The sequence below is a fragment of the Sphaeramia orbicularis genome, chromosome 3, assembly GCF_902148855.1.
Source record: "Sphaeramia orbicularis chromosome 3, fSphaOr1.1, whole genome shotgun sequence".
Lineage (NCBI taxonomy): Eukaryota > Metazoa > Chordata > Actinopteri > Kurtiformes > Apogonidae > Sphaeramia > Sphaeramia orbicularis.
In genome coordinates this window covers 15,698,078-15,725,918 of record NC_043959.1, presented here as the reverse complement: position 1 = coordinate 15,725,918, position 27,841 = coordinate 15,698,078, and the positions used below count along the sequence as shown (strand labels likewise).

The 27,841-nt window shown below is 43.0% G+C and overlaps 2 protein-coding genes across 3 annotated transcripts; both read left to right on the top strand.

Annotated features, from left to right (window-relative positions):
- The first annotated feature begins 214 nt into the window (after window positions 1-214).
- LOC115410541 (26S proteasome non-ATPase regulatory subunit 13-like) lies at window positions 215-7,728 on the top strand. The gene is made up of 13 exons (XM_030122222.1): window positions 215-421; window positions 1,483-1,561; window positions 1,713-1,747; window positions 1,832-1,887; window positions 1,971-2,014; window positions 2,088-2,174; window positions 3,600-3,771; window positions 4,228-4,307; window positions 4,417-4,542; window positions 4,869-4,931; window positions 6,161-6,241; window positions 6,673-6,789; window positions 7,512-7,728. The coding sequence occupies exons 1-13, from the start codon at window positions 321-323 to the stop codon at window positions 7,605-7,607; spliced, it is 1,137 nt and encodes a 378-aa protein (XP_029978082.1). The 5' UTR covers window positions 215-320; the 3' UTR covers window positions 7,608-7,728.
- A 6,309-nt stretch (window positions 7,729-14,037) lies between these two features.
- On the top strand, window positions 14,038-25,300 carry jph3a (junctophilin 3a). 2 transcript variants are annotated; one of them, XM_030121897.1, is made up of 6 exons: window positions 14,038-14,254; window positions 14,335-16,729; window positions 20,546-21,323; window positions 21,838-21,962; window positions 22,100-23,277; window positions 24,354-25,300. In XM_030121897.1, the coding sequence occupies exons 2-6, from the start codon at window positions 16,348-16,350 to the stop codon at window positions 24,432-24,434; spliced, it is 2,544 nt and encodes an 847-aa protein (XP_029977757.1). In that variant the 5' UTR covers window positions 14,038-14,254; window positions 14,335-16,347; the 3' UTR covers window positions 24,435-25,300. The 2 variants fall into 2 exon arrangements, with proteins under 2 accessions (XP_029977757.1, XP_029977750.1); XM_030121890.1 differs by having other exon boundaries at window positions 14,038-16,729.
- Window positions 25,301-27,841: the final 2,541 nt, after the last annotated feature.

Genomic DNA, 27,841 nt, shown 5'->3' with positions numbered 1-27,841 from the left:
GCAATATGATAAAAAAAAAAAAAGTAACAAAATAAAAATATAATATACATCAAACGAAATAAAATACAAATAAAGACGTCCATAAAAACAGAAACAAAGAAATAAAAATAAAAATTGTTAATTAAATAAGTAAATAAATTATCCATACTCCAGATCAGACGGTGGCGCCAATGCTTCTGAAAGTTGTTGATTAACCCTCTTTAAAGAAGACGAAGAAGACGTTGCCCTAGACTATTGCGCATGCGCAAGTTACTCAAGCGCAGAAAACTGAAGCGTACTTTTTTCTGTCTTTTTAATAAAATTCCTTTAACTTCGCTACCATGAAAGATGTTAGCGGGTACCTCAAACAGCAGCAGAGCAGCAGCTCTACACCGGAGATGGCGGCGGAGTGGCACGGACTGGAGGAGCTGTACAACAAAAGGTGGGACTTTAACACCGGAGCTCAACTACGGCTAGGCTAGGCTAGGCTAGGCTAACGACAACTCATTCATTGGAACCGCACGCTGAGTCACGGAGCTAGCATTAGCTACGGCTAAGCTAATGTTACCTGGTGATTTTCAGTGAAGCACAGCGTTAAAACCTGTATTTTTTATTGTTGTTTCAGATGTTTTGTCACACGTTACTGACGTTAAATTAAGATTAACTGTTGTTCCGAGATAGATATACAAATAAAATGTTTTTTGCTCAGATTGTCTGGTGGTCAACCCGGTAGATATGAAGAAACAACTAAATTAAACCATTTAAGCAGATGGAAGTATTAAAACTCAAACATAACAAATCATGCATCTTATTGTTTATTCGGATCCTCATTATCTTCCATTATAGTGGTTGTTTCTCTTCCTGGGGTTCGTTAAAATACAGAGACAGTTACTAAATACAGTAAAAAGTTTACCAGTCATTGTTATCATCAGCTGAACATTTCATCTCAACAATAAACCTTAAAACATTTAGACTTTTATCTTTTACAGAACCTTGGTTTGTGAGAGTCAAAACAATCATTTTTATTCCTGCATTTTCTTTAGTAGTTCTGTTTGAGTGTTTTATTTTCTTAATAAATGTAAATTTTTAGTGTGTTTGATGTATGAAGGGAGCCTATTCTATAGATATGGAAAAGACAGAATGTTTCAGTTGATTCATTTTTGGTTTGGAAGTCAAGTTCATCAGTGTCAGTATATCCATCATTTTCATTATGTCATTTTATTTCCTTAGGTCATGAGACATTGAACATTATTTAAAAAGTGGAGAATTGTCTTCTTTTAAGTTGGGTTCAGTAAATAAAAATGTGAATGAGCGGATTATGGGACCGAAATATCGGGACTGTAATGTAATTATTTTACTGTTGAAATGTTTTTATTTAATCAAAGCAGAGTTTAGGAATGAAAGGAGGTTTGTAGTAACACATGATGCCCAGTTCCCAAATCCCGGTTTTTCCTTGGTTCTGATCTGTTTTTCCTTGGGTCTGATCTGTGTTCGTGTCCACAGGTTGTGGCATCAGCTCACTCTGAAGCTCACAGATTTTGTCAAAGATCCGTGTTTCCAGACCGGAGACGGCCTCATTCAGGTAAGTCCCCAGCATCAACAGAACATCTACAAACAGCTTATCTGTAATCATTTATTAGTCAATTAAATTCTCTCCAGTGTCACAAAATAAATACAAACTCATCTGCACATGTTAACGCTGATAATACTGATGAGTGGTGTTGTTGTTTCAGCTCTATGAAAACTTCCTCAGTGACTTTGAACACAGGTACAGTTTCATTCTCACCTTTACTGGAGTTTGGTTCCATCTCAGTCTGTGTGTCTGAGCTCTTCATTTACTGTTCTGTTCTAGAATTAACCCTCTGTCCTTGGTGGAAATCATCCTGTACGTGGCCCGACAGATGCCAGGTTAGAGCTGCACACACACATACACACACACACGTTTCACACTGAGGTTTTATGTTTTCTAAGCGTTGATTCCATATTCTCAGATCCTAAAGATGCCATCACTTTTCTGGAGAAAACCAAGGAAAAAGTGAGTCCTCTGACAATATTCAAAGCTCTTTTAAATGTTGACGTTTGGGTTTAAACGTGTTTTTGTGTTTCAGGTCAAAAGCAGTGATGAAGCTGTCATCCTTTGTAAGACGTCCATCGGGAGCCTCAAATTGGAGATCAATGACCTTCCTGCCACAAAGGTCAGAACACGTCTGGACTCTGGGTTCTAATGTGGTTCTACGGTGGTTCTACTGTGATTCTACTGTGAGAACACATCCCATATGGTCCATCAGGCCTTTTACTGTGTCCTTCTACCACTCTGGTCTTGTTCTCATTTCCTGTCTCTGTTCAATGAATCTATAACACAAAGAATATAAGGTTATCCTCAGATCATAATTAACACAAATGTTCAACAGTCTGTGTCCATCAGTCTGTGGACCCGTTTAATCCAGGTGTTTGTTTTCTAACAGGGGTCTGGGATCTAAAACAATATTGATATTTCCTGGTCCGGCCCACCTGAGGTTGCATGGGTCTGAATGTGGAACCTGAACTAAACTGAGTGACACCTCTGAGCTCTGTCATATAGGGATGCACCGATACCACTTTTTTCCAGACCGAGTACGAGTACTTACATTTGAGTACTTGTTGAGACCGAGTACCGATACGAGTACTTAATAATCCCAGTCCAGTTCTTAGTTCCTTTTGTAAATGTGCTTTATTGTCATTGTCATTAGTCTGACTGTAACAAGGTGCTGCTACTGACATTTAATGTGTTGGAATGAGCGTTTCTCAATTAATCCACCAGGGGGCACTGCTCTTAATTAGTTATACTGGATAAATACCACGAAGAAGAGTAAAGTTTTTTTTTTTTTAGAAGGAGAAGAAAGTCAGTAATAACAAACATGGAGACGACAGAGGCAACACTAATGTGATACTAATATTGCAGCGTTTTCGCTGGTAAGGTTTAAAAGCTTAGCTTCAGCAGGTAAAGAAAAGATAAATGAGCGATAAGTTTAGTTTTCACTTCCGCTGGCAGCGGTCCGCACCGCTCCCTACCCCCAGTCCAGCCCTGGGTAGTTGTCCTAAATGTGTCAGTAGTTTTTCACTAACTCCCACAGTGGCTCTTTGAACAGATCCTCTACCTCCACGGTTCTGCTGGTATTCTCTGTCTGGGTACGCATCCACCAGCACCTGGAAAACAGATGGAATGTACGCAGAGGACGGACAGAACGCTGCGTCCGTATCTGTCGGTGTCTTTAACGTTACTTGCAGTCAACGTTACTTTTCTCACCATCATTTATTTTGTTAAATCTCCACACTCTTCACACTCCCCACACATTACTCCTCATCGTACCTGCTGCACTGAACTGTGAATGTCACACGGCCGTAAGTCCTATCGGTGCATTTGTATCAGATATCTTTTACTAGTACGAATGCGGGTACAAACACTGAGTATCGGAGCTGATGCTCGATACTGGTATTGGAATCAGTGCATCCCTACTGTCATGATGTTCTGAGGATGACGACGTGTGAACCAGAACTCTTCAGAACCTGCCGTATGTTCATGTTGTAAAGGATCGTCCACCGGAGTCTGTCTGATGCATGGTTTGTGTTTTCTGGCTCAGAAAATCATCGAGGAGGTGGAGGAGATGTTGAATAACCTTCCCGGCGTGACTTCGGTCCACGGCAGGTTCTACGACCTGTCCAGTAAATATTATCGAATCATCGGGAACCACGCTGCGTATTATAAGGACGCTCTGCGATACTTGGGCTGTGTGGACATCAGAGACCTGCCAGGTGAGACAGGATGCCACAGCTGAGGGGCACTAGGAGAGGACGCTCCGCCCACTGCCTGGACTCCTTAACATGTGTAGCTGTTCTCCAGCCTGTGGGCGGAGTCACAGATCAGTGGGTCCATTTGTCTCTGGTTTTCAAGTGGTCCACCTCAAACAACAAACCTTCACTGACAGGGTTTTCATCCAAACCCTGATATTTTACTCAACATGACCATGTAGATTTATGTCTGTTAGTCTCATATACCCAGGTCCAGGTCCTGGTCTAGGTCCAGGTTCAGGTCTAGGTCCAGGTCCAGGTCCAGGTCCTCTGTGATCCTGGAAAATGGAAACATCAGATTTTATTTTATCACTTTTAATGAATTTCACTTGGAAACCAAGACTGTTCTTAAAATGAGCCAAAGGTCAGAACATGTGACTGAACGTTTATTTATTTATGTGTTTGTTTGTTTTTCTCCAGAGACTGAGAAACAGGAGAGAGCCTTTACTCTGGGATTGGCTGGACTCTTAGGAGAAGGAGTTTATAACTTTGGAGAACTGGTGGGTGTTGGAGAGAGTCTGCTCCGTCTGATTGGCTGCTGGGTGTGTGCTGTGCTGTGATTGGCTACTGGGTGTGTGCGGTGGTTAAATGTTGTGTTTTTCTGATCAGCTGATGCATCCGGTGTTGGAGTCTCTGAGGAACACAGATAAACAGTGGTTGATCGACACACTGTACGCCTTCAATGGAGGAAACGTGGAGAAGTTCCAGGGCTTCAAGTCGGCCTGGGGTCAACAGGTGAATGTGAACCCAAATCCACCAGCTGGGTCTGGGTTTATCCACCCACCGCTGAACTGGTCCAGACTGAGTTCTCTGTCAAGTTTGGCAACGTTTATGAATATTATTCAACCATAAACAACCATCTGGTTTCTTCTTCAGCCTTTAAAGTGTGGAGATGTAATAATGTGACTTTTATGGTGTTAATCATCCACTGATATGAACATTTGTATCTTGGAGGTTTTTTTTTCTTTAATGAACATGTGTTTGTCCTCAGATGGTAAATATGATCTGAACCGTCTGCTGATCCATGAACATCAGCTGATGTTTGTTGTGTTTGGTTTCAGCCTGATCTGGCAGCACATGAGGCCAAACTGATGCAGAAGATCCAGCTGCTCTGTGTCATGGAGGTGAACCACGTACATCTGTCATGAGGACATTTAACCCTTAAACACCCAAAGACCCACAACCATCTAGTGATCTAAACTGTTTAACACCTGTTGATCCACTAATTCGATCAATCCATGACAATAACTGGTAAAATACAGTTCTTCATTTTTTCATGGTCATCAGATATGACCATATTTGGACGTTCAGAGGCTCCGTAGTGACCGTGGAAACACCGGCATCTTCTATAACATTGATTCACCAGTAAAACCCATGGAGTTGGATCAATGACAGTGGATGGACACACTGGGTTTATATGGATTAAATAATGCATAAAATGAACACAAACAAATGAAAATGTACAAAATAATAATGTGAAGAAAATTGCAAAAATAATTACTAAAATGAAGTAAAAAATAGAATAAGCAACAAAATTAACAAGAACAGCCAGTGATGAATAAAATGAACAAAAATGAATGTAATGTTTACAAAATGATAAATACGATAAAAAAAATGCTAAAAAAAAATGTACTAAAGTCAAGTAAAATGGAATTAAATAAACAACAAAAACAGCCGGTAATCAATAAAGTGAACAAAAATGAAAAATAATTCAACAAAATATATGTAACATGAAAAAATAGCAACAAAATTTAATAAAAAAAACTACAGTGTTGAAAAACTTACAAAATAATTGCCATGAACAAAATAAGATTGTAGATGTTTGTTTTATGTTCAATTATTGGTAGATTTTGTTGTAAAAGTCCCTTTTTCTTCAGTTTTCTCCATTTTTAATTTTATAACCTTTGAATTTACTGAGTTTTAATGAACATCTACATAATCATTGATTTAGATAAAAAAAATATAGAATTTACACTGAAAAGATGTCAAAAAAGAAGATAATATTAGAATAAATGCAGGTAAATGACTTAAAGGTGAAATAGAGAAAATGTCATTTTAAAAAAAAAAGTACCACAATAGCAACACTGGGTCTTTATGGGTTACGCTGCAGTTGTGTCTGTGTTGCCATGGTAACACTATGCGACGCTTACACCAATATACACAGTGTGTCCATCCATGTTACCAGAAGAACATCTGCAAAAACCACCAGCTTTAATGAGCTTTAATGAACATTCATGAGAAGAAAATACAGGATTTACACTGAACAAACACAGAGAATAGTCATAAATGAAGGTGATACATGGAGTTGAACTACAGAGAAGTTAAGGCTTAGACTCATCTGCTTGTCTTCCAGATGACCTTCACTCGACCGGCCAATCACAGACAGCTGACCTTCACAGAGATCGCCCAAAGTGCCAAAATCCCCGTCAATGAGGTCAGAGGGTCAGCGTCCAGGGGGGCATGGTCTCTTTGAGCGTCTGAGGGTGTGTGTGTGTGTGTGGGGTGGGGGTGGGGGGGTCTGTTTGATGGTCCGAGTGTGGGGGTGTGGTCTGTTTGAGGGTCTGAGTGTGGAGGGGCGTGGTCTTTTTGAAGGTCTGAGTGTAGAGGGGCGTGGTCTGTTTGAAGGTCTGAGTGTGGAGGGGCGTGGTCTGTTTGAGGGTCAGAATGTGGGGGTGTGGTCTGTTTGAGGGTTAGCGTGTGGGGGTGTGGTCTGTTTGAGGGTCTGAGTGTGAGGGGCATGGTCTGTCTGAGGGTCAGAGTGTGGGGGGTGTGGTCTGTTTGAGGGTCAGAGTGTGGGGGGTGTGGTCTGTTTGAGGGTCGGGTCTAAGTGTGGGTGGTGCCTGATAGGTCCATGTTTGTGTGCAGGTGGAGCTCCTGGTCATGAAGGCTCTGTCAGTCGGTTTGATCAAAGGGAACATCGACGAGGTGGACCAGAAGGTCCAGATGACCTGGGTCCAGCCCAGAGTCCTGGACCTGCAGCAGGTCGGTTCCACAGGGTCAAGGGTTGGTTTCTGTTTCAGTTTAGTCAGAGTCACAGTTGGACCTGAACCAGTCTGAGTTGAATTTGGAGGAAGTGACGAGTTTTCAGTTAGTTTTAATTTATGCTGCCTTTAGGTGCTTTGGGAATGATGGGAAATACTAGTTACGAACTCGTGGATTGCACATGAATGCCTCATCGCATCATATTTTCCACTGGAGAACCAAGGTGAAAATGACCTTTGACCTTTTCAACATGGTGGAGAGCAACGAGGGCTTCATGGCCCATGATAAACGAGGGTTTTATTAATGTTCTGAGGATTTTACACATTTATAATATGAACAGTTTACAAAAACAAATGCTGTATCAGGTGAATGAACTCGTCTGAAACAGAATCAGGTCTCCAGAAACTGCCTTTATTTATTTATTTATTAGCCTTTATTTATTTCACTACGACAATAAAAGCATTTGAACACAACATACTCGTAAGTTCAAATTCCCAATAGCACCTGAAGTTTCAACCACGAACACATGAAGTTAAAACGTGATTTTGTGTCATTAAGAAGAAAAATGTTCAAACCTGTGTCTATGAAACTGATCGGTTTGAATTCATGCTGAAGTAACTGGAGCTGAAACACAGATGTACATGTGAACTGAAGGTGCTTCCTATAAGAGTAGAAATGAAACCGTTAGTTTGTGTTTAACACTGCTATGGTGTTGTTTCCAGATTAAAGGGATGAAGGAGCGTCTGGACTTCTGGTGTGGGGATGTTAAAAACATGGCCATGTTGGTGGAACAGCAGGCACACGACATCCTCACCTGAACCTGAACGCATCACCTGGACCTGCTGGTTTCTTTGTTTGTTTGTTTACTCTGCTGTTGTTTATTACTCTGTAAATGACTCGGACCTTCGACACAAAACGCCAATAAAAACGTCTCATGGATTGGTCATGTTTGTGTTTGAGTTCATGATGAACGTGCCGAGAGGTGGTTGAAGGTTCGAGTCCAGATGAATTCACAGGTTCAACTTCAAACCATATTTCACTGGATTCTCAAACAGATTCTTAAATGAAGAAACTGAGCTCATGAAATGGTGTCGTATGTCACTGCAGTTCTTACGGCATTTGGTGTGTTGTACATATGCATTTTCATCCTTTCGCATGCTCTTCAACACCATTTTGAAGATCTGTGGTTCATAACCCTGACCCTCTGTGGTACAAACACAGACGCAGATATGAAATTTTTTTTGTGCCAATGTATTCAAACAAAACTTTTTAATTCTCAAACAAAATATATGAATTGGAAAGAGAATAAAAGTCATCCAAGCAAAAAAAAAAAAGTAATCGTCAAACCTCAAACTTGCAAAAAAAAAAAAGGTCTGTTATTGTGTAAAGTGTTTGGTGTTTGTCTCTCTTCACATCATGTCATTTTGTTTACACACAGACCTGGTGTTCACTTGTTCGCTGGATGGATAGTCATGTGACGCCTGAACTCCATACGAACAACTTTCAGGTCATAAATTTGGAAGAAGGGGAAGGTACTGCCTTTCTTGCCTCTTATTGGCTGAAAGGCTCTCCTGTTGTTGTCTGTTGTCCCTGAGCCTCTGTGTCCATGTGTTCATAATAGACGGTTCATTTGTCCCGTCCATGTCCATAAAAATCAGATATTTGATTTCAAACTTCAAACCCTGTTGTCCTTGTGCCTCTTTATGTTTCAGCCTCAACGAGCCAGCCGTAAGGAAAGCAGAGTGTTAATAATCATCACTTTACTGTTTACAGCTTCACATATAGGTTTTAAAAATCACAAGTATGCAGAATAAATAAATATATTTTATTTCTGTGAAAACAATCAAGACTCATAGGGTTTAATTTTCACAATCATGAAAAATGTTTAAAATGAACATCGTATGAAATGTAGAATTATTTCTTTAGCAGAAAGAATTTGAGTCTGGATTTGAATAATGAGATTAAGGCACAATTTTTGATCGTGTCACTCAAAAATGTATTAGCCAATGAGGATGTATCTCTTAAAGAATCCGCCCACCCGAGAGGTTTGTGTCAAAACTAAACAAAGAATCACGGAGCGCAAACGAAAAAGTGTAACTGCATCACCAGCAGCAAGAAACGAGCAGAGAGAAGTGGAAACAAAAGGACATGATGTGAAAAGAGCAAAATACAAATACCGTGAGTACTTAGAAAAGCGCTCTAAAACTGATACAATAATAATAATATTATTATTACTACTTTACACAATAACAGACCATTTGTTTATAACTTATAGGTTTTGATTTTGCAATTCCTTTTTTTTTTGCCTGGGTGACTTTTATTCTTTCAAATTCATATATTTTGTTTGAAAATTTAAACATTTTGTTTGAATATATTGGCACAAAAAATTCCATACACAGAATGCTACTACTCTGTGCAGATAACACACCAATTAACCCTTTCATGCATGAATTAAGAGAGAATTAATTACGTTTTTTTTCCTGAGTGTTTTTATTCCTCTAGGCATTAAATAAAACAATGCGACTGACATTTTTTATGAACCTATTTTTCATGGAGTTGCAAAAATATTCATTCAGGTGGACACCATACATTTAATTTTTGAAGCAAAGAAACGTATTTACTGATATACTGTGTGAAAACTATAACATAAAAACATTTTTAATGCAGCTAATCTGATGTTTTCTCGCCTTTTAACATACACTAATACAGGTCATTACTCACTTCATGGAGATAATATGCAAAAAAGAAACCATTTTGTTTAAAAAAACAAAAACTGTTAATTACAGTCTAATAACAATAACAAGCACTTGATTTACACTCAAACATGTTAGTGCAGATCAGGTTTATCTAGAACTGCAAAGTTACAGTAATGGTATGAATTGCTGTGTATGGGATGATGCATGAGCGTCCACTGTGTTGGCTGATACGAAAATAAAACAACAAAATCCATGAATATACAAGAGAGCAGCTGTAGAATAACTGTCCACTGTAGTGACCAGTATGCATGAAAGGGTTAAAAACAGCGTGGTTATTTACGTCATTTCATGACCTCACATTAAATATGAAGAAAGTGATGGTTTGAAAAATGAATGAAGACTTTATGTCCAATTTATCAGGAAAATGAATCAAATAACGCAGCAAATATATAAATTACTAACATATTAAACATGTTTTAAATGTGAAATAAACCAAACAGAACAAAACAATCTAGTCTGAACGGAAGAGGATTAGTTCCACTGGAAAAAAATTAAAAGGTCACATTTTTAAAATTATTATTCTGAGAAAAAAGTCAGAATTCTGACTTTTTTTATTAGAATTCCTAATTTTTTTTTCTTACAATCAGGCAGAGTGTCACTTTTGCTTTCTGACATGCAGGAGTACAACAGGCTGACATAATGATGGATTTATGTGACTTTTTTATACATCTGGGGGTTCTGGCAGAAACCATTTTCACTCTTAGATGAACAGATGGAGTTTTACTTGTTGTTTTACTTGCTGTAGAGGCAGATATAAGTACTAAGTGGCTAACGGTTCTTGCTAGGATCGTCATCATTGTGGATTGAAGGCCCTGTGTTCTTCATCGAGGGAAGGTAAGTTTATTTTCCAGTGGAATAATAGTGTGGAATAAAATAGTGTGGAAGTGTTCAGTAAACAGGAAAAGTTATTGTAGATGTTCGTGTGTGTATCCATTTCCTTTCCTCGGTCATATTCCTACTCACACTGATACAGTTAGCTTAAACAGCTCTGAATGCGTTAGCATTAGCTAGCACCAAGTAGAGGTAGATAAAAACTCATTTAAAAGTTCTAAGAAAAAAGTCAGAATTCAGATTTTTTCCTCAGAATTCGGACTTTTTTCTCATAATAATAATAATAATAATAATAATAATAATAATAATAATAATAATAATAAAAATATCGGACTTTTTTTTTCAGTGGCCCTAATCCTCTTCCATAAATCTGAACATAATAAAAGCATGGACTCATTTCTCTGCATCATTTTTTTCAAATCTGTCTGATTTTACTCCAGTGACACAGATGGAAAAAGGCCGTTTTATAAACCTGTTTAATGTGAGATTTAAATGATAAACCTGATCTCAAATAAGGACTAGATTCATCACAGTGGTTTAGGTCTCCATGGTAACAGCATCTATGGTGACCACTTCACTGGACACTGCATCCCATAATAATTTTAGGTCCAAACACAATGACTTAAGTTTAGTCTGAGTTTAAACAGGACGACTTCAGTTTAGTCTGAGTTTAAATACAACTTCAGTTAAGTCTGAGTTTAAACAGAACGACTTCAGTTTAATTTGTGTTTAAGTTGATCATCCAATCTTTAATATTGTGGCAGGATGAAGAGAAGACAGGAGCTGAAGGTGGATCTGACCTTTATTTCAGAAACGCCAAACCAACGCGATCACAGGAACAAGTGCATCAGAAAAACCAGGAATGTAAACCCTACCCACTGTCCTGCTGGGTGAGAGGCACGCCCCCCTAATATCCACCACAATCTCTTTAACGGACTCCTGTAGTTTAATTATCAGTAGTTTAATTAGCTGTAGTTTAATTAGATGTAGTTTAGTTAACTGTAGTTTAATTAGCTGAAGTTTAGTTAGCTGTAGTTTAATTAGCTGAAGTTTAGTTAGCTGTAGTTTAGTTAACTGTAGTTTAGCTAGCTGTAGTTTAATTAGCTGTAGTTTAGTTAGCTTAATTGTAGTTTAGCTAGCTGTAGTTTAATTAGCTGTAGTTTAACTGTAGTTTAGTTAGTTGTAGTTTAATTAGCTGTAGTTTGATTAGCTGTAGTATAGGTAGCTGTAGTTTAGGTAGCTGTAGTTTAATTAGCTGTAGTTTAGTTAGCTGTCATTTCACTGACTGTAGTTTAATTAGCTGTAGTTTAGCTAGCTGTAGTTTAATTAGCTGTTGTTTGGTTAGCTGTTGTTTAGTTAGCTGTAGTTTAGCTAGCTGTAGTTTAATTTGCTGTAGTTTAGTTAACTGTAGTTTAATTAGCTGTAGTTGAGTTAACTAGTTTAATTAGCTGTAGTTTCGTTAGCTGTAATTTAGTCAGCTGTAGTTTAGTTAAGTGTAGTTTAGTTAGCTGGAAAGGTCAAACATCTGTGATGAGTCTGTTTGTGTAGGTTCTCATTTGTCCAGGTCGTCATTCTTCTTGGTTCTTCTAGGTTCTTCTAGGTTCAGCTGGACTGGTTTGGCTCTTTTGAAAATGTTTTGTGTCTCATATAAGAGACTTCTTCGGTTCTGATAATTGGTGGGGGACACTGAACTTATACACCTGTTGGGGGAGTGGTCTTATACACCTGTAGGGGGAGTGGACTTATACACCTGTAGGGGGAGTGGTCTCATAAACCTGTAGGGGAAGTGGTCTTATACACCTGTAGGGGGAGTGGACTCATAAACCTCTAGGGGAGTGGTCTTATACACCTGTAGGGGGAGTGGTCTTATACACATGTAGGGGGAGTGGTCTAATACACCTGTAGGGGGAGTGGACTTATACACCTGTAGGGGGAGTGGTCTAATAAACCTGTAGGGGGAGTGGTCTTATACACCTGATTGGATAGGGTTAGATTAGGCTGTATTTTGGATGAACTCGAGGTCTTTTATGGAATGTTTTGGACATCCTGATCATAGAGTCACAGTACTAAACCTAGCAGTGATAAATAGACCAATATTTGTCTATTGGTGGGGGACATTATATTCCTAATTTTGTTAATGTTACATAGATGGATGAAGGTTTATGTAGACACTTGTTCAATATGTGTTTTATATAATAATTCCTTATGAAAAAAGGTTTCTCAGGTTGAACTGATGACAGACTAATATAATCCAGACGGGCTATGTATATGGGACAGTTTAAACCAAAGACAAGAACTCTGCTTTGGTCTTAGTTTAGTCGAAGGAGAGTCCAGGAATAATGGGGTGTTTAGATCTTTCAGTCACTTTTACCAACTGACTTTTATCTTCAGTTCAGATCATGCTTATAGAATAATGTACTAACAGCATATATACTGTAATGGAAAAAGAACTGGCCCAAGGGAAGAACCCTGTGGAACGCCGTCATTAAACCAAGCTTGGACAGTTGACTTGTGTAAAAATGAGTCTTTTTCTGAAAGTTGGACTGTTTCTCAGTTGGTTCTGTTCTGATCTGAACTATGACCCTGAACTGGACCTGGGCCGACCATGGGGATGAAGTACTGAAGACATCTGGGGGTTCCCCAATCAGTGAGCCTCAGTATTTACAATTTTCTTCCCAATGTTCATTTTATGTTCATTCTTATTATTATTATTTGTTGCTTCTCCTTTCAGTGTTTGTTCTTTTTTCAGTTTTTTTTTTAAATTACTATTAATTTTTTGTTTGTCTTTCATTTGTTTTTATGATTGTTTCTTCATTTCTGAATATTTTGTTCATTTTTGTTCATTTTTCCCTTCAATGATTATTTTTTGTTTCATTTTTGTTCTGTTTTTCATCAAACTCAGTCATTTCTTCACAAAATGAATTTTTCAGAAACATAAACTGATCAGATCAACTAAAAAACTTCTGTGGGTTTTACTCCGTGTGTTTGACTTGGGTTTGATTTGACCTGGTTTCTTTGATTCAAGTCTGAACCAGGTCTTTTTCTTTCTTTCTTTCTTTCTTTCTTTCTTTCTTTCTTTCTTTCTTTCTTTCTTTCTTTCTTTCTTTCTTTATTTATTTATTTATTTATTTGGAGTAAATGGAGTTCATCTGGTCTGGACCTCAGCTTCAGCCTCTCTGAACGAAACGAAAATGACAATGATCCTGTAAAGACAGAACCGACGGAATCAATGAGCAACAAACCAACAGTTATCAGGAAACAGACCGCTGACTACCCAGAATTCAGTGGTGGAGGAGGAGGAGGAGAGAGGAGGAAGAAGAAGAAAGGGGGGGGGGGGGTTGAAATGAGGCTGGATAATTAGGAAAAGCAGGATGAATCCCCAAAGGGAAGAGCAGCAGTGAACGAATGAGCCAATGAGTCGGGTCCATGCAGCTCCTGGCAGCATCCTCCATCCTCCCCCTCCTCCATCCTCTCTCCTCCCTCCATCCTCCATCCTCCCCCTCCCTCCTCCATCCACCCTCTCCCTCCTCCATCCTCCCTCCCCCCTCCTCCATCCTCCCTCCCCCCTCCTCCATCCCCCTCCTCCCTGTCTCCATCCTCGCGTCCCTATCTCTTTAAGAGCCCAGTGAGTGGGGGAGGGGTGCAGGCTGGGGTGGAACAGTCCTGTAATGAGCAGGTTTTCCAGAGACGGCGAGGGGAGAGGAACAGGCCGAAAAACAAGAGGGGGGACAGATGACTTGGTGGATTTTCAGAGGATGCGAAAGCAGTGAAAATCCCCGACGGAGGGGCATCGTTGCGCGTCCTGCTGCTTGGGCGTCAGGTGGAGTCGTTGCGCTGGGGGGTGTCCGCCGAGCATCCCCGTCCTCCTGCCTCCTGAGGTGTGTTGGTGTGTCTGCTGGGGCTGTTTGCTGATGTAAATCCTCCTCTTTAATGTGTCTCTGTGTGTTTTTTGCGGCAGCGGCGTTGGCGATGCTCTGAGCTCTGCCCCGTGGGCCTCTGGGACCGACGGAAAAGCCTAGGCCTCGCTTTGCTGCTCCTCCTCATCGTCTGGTGGAGGCAGAAGGAGGAGGCGACGGGCTGACGAGCCGAGCAGAGCCCCGGCTGCGAGGAGGATCGGTGGCGGCAGGCGGAGGAGGAGGAAGGAGGAGCACTGCATGCCCCATGGGGAGAAGCCGACACCACCAAAGCCACCGCCGAGGCTTCGACTGCTTCTCTGTTGTCAGGTGATGGTGTTCAGGTGGAGCCGGTGAATCCAACGGCAGCAGCAGCAGCAGGAGGAGGAGGAGGAGGAGGAGGAGGAAGAAGAGTCGAGGCCCGGAACCTCCAGCCGAGGCCTCCTCCCTGTGTGACCGAAGCTTCATCCACACTGATACGTTTTAGAAATGTCCAGACGAGCAAAGTTTCACAAATAGCCTCCGTCCGACGGGCGACGCCACAATGTTCCACGGACAGTGAATGTAGCACGAGGAGATGCAGAATGTAGCTCCTCAACATTTGCTAAAGACACAAAAAGGACAGGATGAGTGGAATCCACCGACACAACGATGAAAACACAATAATTAATGGTTCGCTAACTATCGGTATCATCAGAACTGGGCTCTGAAGAAGAAAAACAACTGAAAAGATAAAGTTTCAGACGTTTACATCCACATTTACTGGTTCATTACGTCCTTATTTCTTCCTTTGACTTCGATGTTCAGTTTTTTTTCCAAGTTACATCTGCCTCGGTCGACCTTTAACCTCCGAGTTGAATTAACAGATTGTCGTCAAGGGTTGTGTAGCAGAGAAGATGTACGATTCACAGTCCCAGGTTTTAAGAGCCGGCGGTGTTTTGTCCGTTTGGATCGGTGGAGCCTGAATGCAGTAATCGGACCAAAATGATCAACGCTGTTTGGAAAAGGTTCCATCACGGTCGTTGAACCTAAACCGAACTCCCAGGTGCAGTAGCTTATCTCAGCAGCTTTGATCCGACCATTTTTCTTTCACCCCAGAAACCCCAACACATCTGACCTCAGTAAAAAAGTCTAAAGATCCTGAAAGACCAAAGTGGACGTAATGTATTAGTGTGGACTGGAACCTGAGTCTGAACCACCGTGACCTGGTTCATCATCAGGTTTGACTTGATACCAACAACAGAAGCACCTGTAAGTCTGTCTTCACATTTAATGATCCGCCTTCAAGGCTAATGTCTGCTGCTCTTCCAAAAAGGATCATGTGATCTGAGAGGGACCAATTAGGGAAGGACTTTTCTCCAATCAGGCATTGAGTTCGTTTATGGAGTTTACAACCTGGGATTATTTAAAGTGTGAGAAGAACTGAACTGAGCCCATCCAGAGCAGGGTCCAGTCTCTGGTCCTGGTTGGAGACATCAGGTTCTTGGACTGAACCTGGACCGGTTTGTTCTTCTACTGATTCATCTAGACCTGGTTCATTTATGTCCTCTGGAGGTTTGACACAAACAGCTGATCCATGTTGAAAGAACCAGGTTCAGGATTTGTTTTGGTTCAGGATTTGTTTTCTTCCAGGACGGATGGGAAGGCCTGAAGACCGTCAGAAAGCACCTGCATTTTAGGGACCATTAAGGGTCGGCGTGGACATGTGGAATAAAGGCTGTTTTTTAAAAATAAGAGGAATTCATATGAACATGGCCTGAACCTGAACCGGTTCCTCTTCTTCTTCTACGGATTTTCTTGGACCGGTTTCATGTCCAGGTTTGACTCAACAACAAAAACAGAATCAGCTGTTCTTCAGTCTTCGTATTGAATTAATGGTCGTCCAGCTGATGTCTGGTTGGGGACTTTAGACCAGGTCCATCCAAACCGCATCACATCCGGAGTTTACAAACTTGAAGAATCTTGGTTTTAGGGTTTGGATCCTAAACCTCCAGCGTGGACCAGAACCTGTACTTGAACCATCGCGTTCTGCTCCTTCTTCTTGACGTTCTACGGATTTGCCTGGACCTGTTTCATGCATGTCCACTGGAGGCAGGTTTGACTTTGATGACGGGGGGTCGTACTGCGGGGGGTGGGAGCAGGGGAAGGCCCATGGGCGGGGGGTGTGCACAGGGCCGCAGGGCCAGGGCGAATACGCCGGTGCCTGGAGCCACGGCTTCGAGGTCCTGGGCGTCTACACGTGGCCCAGCGGGAACAGCTACCAGGGCACGTGGGCGCAGGGAAAGCGCCACGGCATTGGCGTGGAGAGCAAAGGCCGCTGGGAGTACAGGGGGGAGTGGACGCAGGGGTTCAAAGGTCGCTACGGGCAGCTGGAGAGCACGGCCAGCGGTGCCCGCTACGAGGGGACGTGGAGCAACGGGCTGCAGGACGGATACGGAACCGAAACCTACTCCGACGGAGGTATGTACAGGTGGGGTCAGGACATGTGACACTGACCGTCCATCACATGATAGTCACATGATCAGATCAGGGCAGCGTATGAGACGTGAGGTGGGTCTTGTCCAGATGAACTGGTTTAGTCAAGGTTTTTTCAGCTTTAGTTTTAGTTTTTATTTTGAGAAACTGTCTGCTCTCCACAAAATGATGAGTTAAAAATAACCCAGCGTGGTTTATTTCTGTAACTCTGTGGGTTCCTCCGAACATCCACCAGGTCAGCACTGACCTATTTTAGGGTTAAGACGCTCAGACAGATGTTTCCAGTGCATGTGTCCTGGACTGAAACATCATCAGAACCTTCAAAAACCCGGTGAACGATGGGTTGATCAAAGCCATTTAAACCACAGGGATCTGATGGATGATGTTTCTTCAAATAAAAAAGGGTAAAAAAAAAAAGAGTAAAACTAATGAACCTGATGAACCGGGTTATTATTTAGACCAGCAGGTGGTTCTAAACGAACCAGGACGTTCAGAAGATCAACTGTCTGTTAGTCTATGTCCACTACCAAACCCTGGTCCAGTACATGGTCCAGGACCCAGTTCCGAACATGGTCTAGGACCCGGTTCAGAACATGGTCCAGGACTTGGTTCAAAACATGGTCCAAGATATGGTCCAGAATATGGTGCAGAACATGGTCCAGAACATGGTCTATATCCCGAGTCTACGGTTTTATAAACGTCTCCTCACCTTCAGGAGACACTGTTGGACATTTTTTGACTCTTCATGGATCTGAAGGAGGTTTAGATGTGAATAAATCCGACCCCAGCATCTCTGAACATGTGCAGATTCTTTAGTTTGGACTCAAGTCACTGATCCACAAGGAACGTTCCAACTCCTGAAATGAAAGCTTAGATCTTCCTGGAGGACGTCTGTCTCCTACATTCATCTATTTCAGTGTTAGTGTTGTTTATTTATTATTCGGTCTTTATTCTGATGCGTTGACTTAGTTTAGATTTTCATCCTTTCACTGTTTGCTTCGACGTTAACGCAAACTCTGACTCAACTACAGACTAAGAACTGAGTTTTACTACGTCTCCCAAGATGCACTTCACTGATAAACATCCAATCAGGGAGTTTCAAACTCTCCTGTTTCTACGAGGTGTAAAGTGTTGCTTCAGTTGAGTCTGAAGCCTTTTTTCTGTGGAGACTGAGGCTCATGGGTAATGTAGTATTTAGAGGTAGGAGGTATGTTTCCAGAACATCCAGGTTCTGTTCAGGTCCAAGTTCCGTTCAGGTCCAGGTTCTCTGCCTCTTGAGTCTGTCACGTTGGTTTTATTTTCAATCTTCTGTCAGTGGAGTTCTGTTTAGGTTTTTTGACAAATCAACTCCTTAAATTATAATTTTTCAGGTTTTATGAGGAAAACTTTGATTTATAGACGCAGAAAAAGGAATATGAATGAAGAAACGAAAAGAAGAAAAGAAAAATTATTGTTTCATCTTGTGGAGTAGACACTTTATTGTGGAATAGAAACTTTAAATACTCAGTACCAGACTGAACTGGACCAGTCTGAACAGAACCACACATAGAACAGGGTGGTTTTACAGGTTTGAAGAACAAGGAAAAATGATGATAAAAACAGAATCTGAAAAAGCATAAATGAACGCACGTTAAGGTAACACTTCAGTGATGATGAACCACATGTGTATTGATCTGTGACTCCACATTTAGATCCATTTCTTCTAATCAGATAATCAAACATGTCTGAGATGAACCATAGGTTTTATTGACGCAAAGGCAGATGAAGGAAACAACAGGAAGAGTGAAAACAGAAGGATTCATACCTGACAAAAGGATGGTGAAGTCATCAATCAGATTAGAACTTTACTGATAATGAATCAGTTCAAACTTATCGGTTGAATCAGGTCCAATGACTGGACAGTCAAACTCTGAGGACAGAGGAGGCGGAGCTTCAGGGACAGTCAAACTCTGAGGACAGAGGAGGCGGAGCTTCAGGGACAGTCAATCTCTGAGGACAGAGGAGGCGGAGCTTCAGGGACAGTCAAACTCTGAGGACAGAGGAGGTGGAGCTTCAGGGACAGTCAAACTCTGAGGACAGAGGAGGTGGAGCTTCAGGGACGGTCCTGCTTTAGCTCAATGTATCGGTTCTTTTGGTTTCTGCCTCCACTTCCTGCCTCTCTGGTCACCATGATAATGGAAGACAGTCCCGGGTCACCATGGTGACGGCAGACAGCGGGTCAGCGTGTCACCAGGGAGCAGCTTGGGGGGCTCCGCTCCTGCGCTCTGATTGGCTGATCTAATATAGGCTGACGGATGCAACAGGATCAGACCGGGTCCAGGTCCCTGTCAGGGTCTGGGTCCAAGTCCGGCTCCGGGTCAGTCTGTGTCACGTGACAGCCCCGCTCCTCTTGCGTGAGACACTGACAGATGAATATAGCACGCACGAGCTGACACATTTTCACAATGCCTGTGAATGCGCCTGTTTTCATTAATGAGGCTGATAAGAATAACACACACACAGAGTGACTTACCTGACAATCAGGGGACTTTACATTGAGTTACAGTCATCTCCTACACACTCACTGTGACCTCAACCTGATGACCTCTGACCTTTGTAACACTCTTCAATGTCATGTCTAGCATTTTATATCATGAGAACCGCCGTTTGTCTCCACACGTGAGTGTAGGAACAGATTTACTCTACATCCCCATAATGTCACATAGACAAACTGACTCAGTACCTTTGACAGTTGAGATTTAGGATTTACAGAAACTCAGCAGGATCCTGAATGCAACACTAGCCCCTTCCTTGAACGCAACCCCAGCCTGTTCCCTGAACACAACCCTAACTCATTTACTGATTTATTTGTTTCTTTATGATATGAAATAAACACTTTAATGGAACAATGATCATTTTAATCAGATTTAGTCACAAAGTCGTGACAGACACCTTTAAAACGGTGAAACAACACGTTGACTTCAATTAATCAACACAAGCTTCTACAATCAGTCATTTTTTCAGTATTTCTTCATTTTAAAGACAGATTTTAGTCCTGAATGAGATTTGTTGTAGTTTTATATTATTTATTAAAGACAAAATGAGACAAAACCAAGATGAAAACTGAAAAACCCCTCCCATGAGTCCTGGGTTCAGACTGAGTTCAGGTTCAAATCCTGACCTCATGGTTCTGTTAATGAGGTTCTGAATAAAAACACAAAGTCCAAAGTTTAGACTAAACAAGGAAATCTGAAAATGTGTATTAGTCAAACAGAGGAAAGTGTTTAACCCTTAAAGAACCAGAGTCTGTGACATCACCTATTGTATTATTATCCTGTATTTGCTTCAGTATAAATCCTGTATTTTTTATATTTATTTCACTGATCATGTAGATGTTCATTAAAGATCAGATTAAAGTTGATGGTTATTGTATCAGTAACAGATCAAACTGAATAAACGGTGTCTTTTTCAGTCCAATCTGTCATTAACTGAACATAAACCAAGTGTGTCCATCCACTGTCACTGATCCAACTCCATGGGTTTTACTGGAGAATCAATGTTGGAGAAGATGACGGTGTTTCCGCAGTAACTACGGGGCCTCTGAAAGTCCAAATGGGTCATATCTGATGACCATGAAAAGATGAAGAACTGTATTTTATTAGTGGATCAGCAGGTGTTAAACAGTTTATATCAGTAGATGTTTGGGTTTTTAAGGGTTAAATGTTTGTATATTTGTGGACGTGTCATAAAACAAACTATGACTGAACTAAGTGTGTCTGTGTCTCACAGTTGAGTCCTTCAGCTCTCATGTATCTGTTTCAGGAACGTATCAGGGCCAGTGGCTCAGTGGGATGCGTCACGGTTACGGCGTGCGGCAGAGCGTTCCCTATGGCATGGCGGCCGTCATCCTGTTCCCTCTGCGTACGTCCATAAACTCCCTCCGGTCCGAGCACAGCCACGGCCCTCCGATGGCAGAGGATGGCTCCGCCCCCACACCCACAGACGGCGTGGCGGCAGGTTTGGCGGGAAGTCCCGTGGGCCGCGGCGGCTTCGCCCTGACAGCGCCCAGTGAGGCTGAGCGGCAGAGGAAACGCAAGGGACGCTTCCGTCAGTCCATCCTGAGCGGGCTGAAGCTGCGGCGCTCGGAGTCTAAAAGTTCATTGGCCAGTCAGCTGAGCAAACAGAGCTCGTTCTGCAGCGAAGCCGGGATGAGCACCGTCAGCTCCGCCGCCTCCGACATCCACTCCAACGCCAGTGAGAGCGAGCAGGGCGCCCCCGTCGACGCCACTGTCACCGAGATGTATGCCGGCGAGTGGAGGAGCGACCAGAGGGCGGGGTGGGGTGTGGGCCGGCGCTCCGATGGCCTGCACTACGCCGGCGAGTGGGCGGGGAATAAGAGGCACGGTTACGGATGCACCACCTTCCCCGACGGAACCAAAGAAGAAGGAAAGTACAAACAGAACGTCCTGGTCAGTGGCAAACGAAAGAACCTGATCCCTCTGAGAGCCAGCAAGATCCGTGAGAAGGTGGACCGTGCCGTGGAGGCGGCGGAGAAGGCGGCGGACATCGCCAAGCAGAAGGCGGAGATCGCCATGTCCAGGTGAGTCCACAGCAGGAGGTTCTCTACATACACAGACGACCCAACAGCGGAGCTGCAGGTCCACCAAGGTTCCACTCAGAACCTTCGGATGAACGCAGACACATGTCTGGTCCAGTTCTGACTAAAGAACAAACGGAACAAACTCATTATATTTAAGGTTTTTCTGTTTCTTTTTAGTTAAACATTGGTTTTGTTTTGTTAAATTATAATCGAATAAACCAATGAAACTAAACAGACTGTAGAGAACCCAGACCTCAGAACCCAGACCTTAGAACCCAGACCTCAGGTATCAGACCTCAGGTATCAGGTCCAGATTCATAAAAACACCTGGAAGAGTCGAACCCTGGATCAACGTTTATGACATTTCAGTCTGAGTTTCAGATTCAACAGGAAACAAAAAAACTGTTTCTGTGACACATGAACATATGAATGAAATATGACACAATCCACCTGTCTCTGTCTGTCTCCACGTGTCTCTGTTTGTCTCCACCTGTCTCCGTCTCTCTCTGTCCAGGATGAGTCACGCTCGTGGGAAGGCGGAATCAGCTGAAGGTGTAGCTCATAAAGCCATGGAGGAGTGTCGTCTGGCTCGGATCGCAGCCAAAGAACTGTCTCCATCTTTTCACATCTATGGAAACGGTGAGTGGACGTAAACCTGAGTGGACACAGACCTGAGTGGACGTAGGCCTGAGTGGACATAGACCTAAGTGGACATCAGGTGTCCATGTGTGTCCTGAATGTGGACCTAACCCTTTACTGACCCTGTTGTTCCTCAGGTCTAGAATGTCAACGGCCCAAACACCAGGATGGGAAGGACAAAGACCACGAGGTGATCTCCACGGGGACGGACAGTCCAGAGCTGTGCACGCCTGACACTACGCCCCCGGTCATCTCGCCCGACCTCAGCCCGGTGCTCAGCGTCCCCGCCTCCCCGCCCCGCAGCCCACCCAAAAACACCCACCGGCCCCGAAATGCCTGCTTCATGAGGCAGAGCGCCCTGGACGAACAGGGAGGGGCTGAGATCCAGGTGCTGGTGGAGGGGCGTGGCCTAGACCTGCCACGGGGCGGGACCAACACGTGGACCGACGACATGTATCCGGATCGAGGGGGCGGATGCAGCAGCCGCTCCACGACGCCATCGCTGCTGGAGGAGACGGAGGGTCAGATCAACGGCCACGAGCTGACCAATCACAGAGCACGGGACAAACCGTTGGCCAATCACAAGTCACGGGAACACGGCCCTGCCTATCGAACATGGGAGCACTCACTGTCCAACCAAAAGCCCTCCAAGCATGTCTCGTCCAATCACAAGTCGAGGGAGTACTCGTCGTCCAATCACAAAACATGGGATCATTCGTCGGCCAATCACAACACCTCGTCCAATTACAAGCCGCAGGTGCACATTTTATCCAATCACAAGGACCACAACATGTCCAATCACAAGACTTCTGAGCATGCTTTGTCCAATCACAAGCCCCAAGAGTATATCATGTCCAATCACACCATTAAGGACCACGCCCCTTCTGCGCTCTCTAACCATGCCCACCCCAAGCTCCACCCCCCATTACACAGCGACCATCAACTGGACTGGACCACCGACGGCACCCTCCGGTGGAGCCCTGCCCACTCCCGCCTCCCGGAGCGGGACGAGGAGCGGACCAGCGACTACACGGTGGACATGAGGCTCCAGAGTCCGGACTCGCAGCCGAGCCGGGTTCTGGAGTCTCCGGGTGCCACGGCGGCAGGGGGGCGGCTGCTGCGGTCCCGTGGTGGCGGCCTGCGGCCTGTCAGAGAGGGCTCGGTGGACTCGGTTCAGATGCTGGACAACCTGAATGTGGGGGCGGAGCTGGAGGAGTGGCCACTGCACAGAGATCTGACCCTGTCCCCGCCCTTAAAGTCTCAGCCAATCACACTGGAGCAGGACGGAGAGCAGCTCACCCTCAAAACAAACTCAGTGAGTGTCAGAATTTTGGGTGGTTTGGGTGGAGGTGGACGGGAAGGTGCAGGTGTGGGTACCAGTACCAGTTCCAGTACACTCAGTCTCCAGATCTATGTCCACATTCTGTGAGACCTTTGGTGGATCTGGTTCAGAGTTCTGCTTCAGAGTTCTGGCTCAGTCAAGCATCTCTGTGGAAGAAGGTTAAAGCTGAGGGGGTGGGGTTTGTGGGACGTCTGAGGGAGGCCATGGTTTGGCATTGGATTGGAGGTGGTTGTTGAAGGTTGAAGTCAAACCCTGTGAATCAGACCAGCAGGATGGTCCAAGGTGGGTTCAAGTCCACCAGGGACAGTGGTTCTGGTCCTGAGTAGAGGTGTGGGTTGTTGGTTTGCAGATGTAGATGTGAAGTCGAGGTGGTTCCGCGCATAGAAGGTCCAAATCTGGTACAGATTATGGACTGGGTCAGCCCAGGTCCACCCTCACCAGGTGTTTTTCATGATGTGATCATGGTGGACCTCCATGGACCTGATACCAGGGTTCAGGACTCCAAAATAAAACCAGTGTAATACCACTAACAGCCACTAGAGGCGCCATGTCTCCATAGACTTCCACTGAACCAGTACCAGTACTTCTGTCCTGTTGTCATTCTGGTGACACTGGTTTTATTTGGACCCTGTGAGGTCTATCTGAGACTCTGCCTCCAACCCTTTGAGGTCCCTCTGAGACCCCACCTCCATCTGTCACATCTGAATAGAACCTTCAAAGCTTATGTTTATTAAATAAAACTTATGGATAAACACTGTTACCATTTCACTTGAATTTGAGTCGATAAGTTAGCATTTAGCATTAGCATCACCCTATTACGCCTTGTGCTCCTGCTGCTCCACCTCTCTTGTCCAAATATGGTCATGCCCATTGCCAAACTACAAACTAGTGTTTTATAATGTGTGATTGATCTGAATGTTGTGGGTCATTGATCTGTGTTCTGGTTCTGTTCTGCAGCTCAGTTCTGCTTTTATTAGTTTGTCAAGTGTTTTTCTGATGATGTTTGACTAATTTCTTTTTCTTCTTCTTCTGCTTCTCTTGTGTTTCAGGGCTCCAGCTCTTTTCTGGTGGTTATGGTCATTTTACTCAATATTGGAGTAGCCATTCTGTTCATTCACTTCTTTATTTAAGCATATACAGGTATGATCTATAGACTTATTGATAATCTGATATATTCTATTCTGACCTGCTGAGACGGACTCTCTGATTGGACCGGAGGCTGAGCGACGGACAGACGGACGGACGCTCTCTTCTCTCCTGTGTTGAAGCCCGTTTCAGTTTCAGACGCTTCTTTTTGAGCTTGCAACCGTAGAAAACATGTCCGAGTGCAGCTTTAAGCGAGGGGTGGGGGGGGGCACCGGACACACATGCATGGGCGTCCGCCGCCGCTGAGCGCCCAAGGTTCAGGCCTGATGAGAGCATGACCCCGCGACCCCTCCGCGACCCCTCCGTGACCCCGGCGGTAACACTCGCACTATGCGCTACAGAACTATGCTGCAAGAGTAGATCCATTTTAAAGGGCTCCGTCATTTCCTGTTTCGTTTGTCACGGCGAGCGCGGCGGCCATTGCATGAGGCGGCGCGTGGCATTTTAAAAAGTGCATTTTCTATCCCTTTAACATCACTGTTCTGTCCTCATTTCATCCCATTTGGAAACACGCCCACTTCACTTCACTGTCACTTCACGTCCAAAACAAAAAAGCCCAGAATCCAATCGGATCCAGACTGACCTGGACCTGGGAGTCGGGCGCCTTTGGGTTTTACTGCTGCACATGCACACGTTCACACGGTGACGAGATCCAGCCCTTTGTACAGGAGACTGTTCTGTTATAACCACGGACTCTAATATACTCAATGTGTATGTGTCATTATTATCCTACGTACGGAGACGCTGCTCGGAACCAGAACCCACAGAACCAGACGTCTGCGCAGGGATGGCGATTCACCGAAGAAACACAGAGGGGACTGCTAGGAAACAGGCAAAACAGTGAACAAAACAATAAACAAAACAGTAAACAATACAATAAACAACCAAAACAACACAACAAACACAGAGAGAAACAGGCAAAACAGTAAACAAAACAACAAATAACAAAATAAACAACCAAAACAACACAACAGACACAGAGGGGACCGCTGGGAAACAGACAAAACTGTAAACAAAACAGTAAACAACCAAAGCAACACAACAAACACAGAAGGGACCACCAGGAAACAGGCAAAACAATAAACAAACTAGAAGCACTCGGAGAGCGCAGACCTCCGCCAAGGCTGATCAGTGGCCCCGTTGACCCCCGATCACCACCAAAATTTAATCATTTCTTCCTTATCCCACTTCCAACAAACCCTGAAAATTTCATCCAAATCTGTCCATAACTTTTTGGGTTATGTTGCACACTAACGATCAGTGCCCCCCCCCCCCCTCCACCACCACCACCCCCCGTGGGCCCCCCCACCCCCGATCACCACCAAAATTTAATCATTTCTTCCTTATCCCTTTTCCAACAAACCCTGAAAATTTCATCCAAATCTGTCCATAACTTTTTGAGTTATGTTGCACACTAACGGACAGACAAACAAACAAACAGACAAACAAACAAACCCTGGCAAAAACATAACCTCCTTGGCGGAGGTAAAAATTAAACAATACAATAAACAACCAAAACAACACAACAAACACAGAGGGGACCGCTGGGAAATAGGCAAAACTGTAAACAAAACAACAAACAATACAGTAAACAACCAATGTAACACAAAAAAAGAGGGGACCGCTGGGAAACAGCCAAACTGTAAACAAAACAGTAAACAAAACAACAAACAATACAGTAAACAACCAAAACAACACATACAACAAAGAGGGGACCGCTGGAAAACAGGCAAAACTGTAAACAAACAACAAACAATTCAATAAACAACCAAAATAACAACAAACAGAGGGGAAACAAACAAAACAAGACAACAAAACAAGAAGAAATGACAAAATGACACAAAACTAAACAAAACAATGAACAAAATAACATGAAACTAAACACAACAAAACAAAATGAAACTAAACAAAACTATAAACAACAGAAAACAAAACAACAAACACATTTTTATTTACAAAAATGTACAATTTACCAATCAAACCTGTGCTACATTCACTGACCATGATACATTTATTGACCGCGGTACATTCACTGACTGTGTGTCACTGACCAGTCATCATATCGCTCCAAATCATCAGTGGAACAAAATAAGTCAATTTAAACTATTCTGTAAAGACAAACATCTGACAAAATTATAAATGTCAACATGTAAATTAAAAAAAACAACAACAAAAAACAAAAAAACAAGATGAAAATGTTTTGTCTGATTTGAGAAAAGTCAAGCTAAAACCGAATCAATTCAAACATGACGTAGGAAAAACAAAACGATTGAACTTTTATAATATTATTTGACTTTTTCAGTTAAAATGTATCAAAATAGATCAATAAATAATTGAAACATATTTAATTCAATTAAAGCTGCAAAGATTCATCTACTATTAAATTAATGGATAAAATTTTTTATCAGTGATCAATAGACTCATTTTTGTGAATAAATAATGAAATGTCTCCTTTTTTTTTTTTTTTTGCTTTTCTCTGATTCTAAAATCAGCATCTTCGGGTTTTGGACCAAATAAGTCGTTTTCAGACGTCGTCTTATTCTTTCAATCACTGTTTATTAAAATCAAATCAGTCCCATTTTATTGATCTAGTGTCACATGATACTAACAGTTATTCAGTGGGATTCATCAGACATGAGCATTAGTTGCAGCTGAATTTTAAGCTCATTGAATTAACTAAATGTTTCATGTTTTTATTATTAATTAAGAAAAAGTAGATCTTTTTGGAGCCATTAATTAGATATTGATTTGATTGTTAATAATTAGAATAAATGGTTTAATTTGACACAAACCCAACAGTGTTTCTACTGATATTTTTTATTGATAATCTGCTTTTTCCAGTGGTGTCCTGTGATTGGCTGAGCTTTATCGTGCATTAGCGACAAACTGTGTTTATCGGTGAATCGTGGTTCATTTGCGACGTTTCGGCCGAAGTTGCGCTCCATACTTACTTTTTCGCAGTTTGCAGACAGAGAGAATGCTGAGTGCCTCGTATTTATTCATTTCCGGTTGATTTAAGCCCCGACCCGGACTCGGACCCGGACCGGGACCCAGACCCGGACCCGGTCGGGCCGAGTCCCTCCGACCCCCCACCCTGAAATGGCATGCACTGTTTGTCTCTCTCTCCCCGTCCCCTTGGGACCAGTCAAAGGGGGGTTATGGGGGTTCTACGTGTCCTTTCCAGACACTTTTGGGCCGGATGAGACTTTTTTCAGCATGTTTGTTTGGCCTGCTCAGTCTGGTGTCCGTTTGTCAGTTTTTCTCCCTCTCGTCTCTTTTATCGGCAACACAAGGCTACGAGACTCGGAGAGCGGTGTAAAATAAACGCTAGCTTTTAACTCTCAGTGGAAAGCGACGTGTGGTGAGTTGATGAATGATGTAAGACCCAACT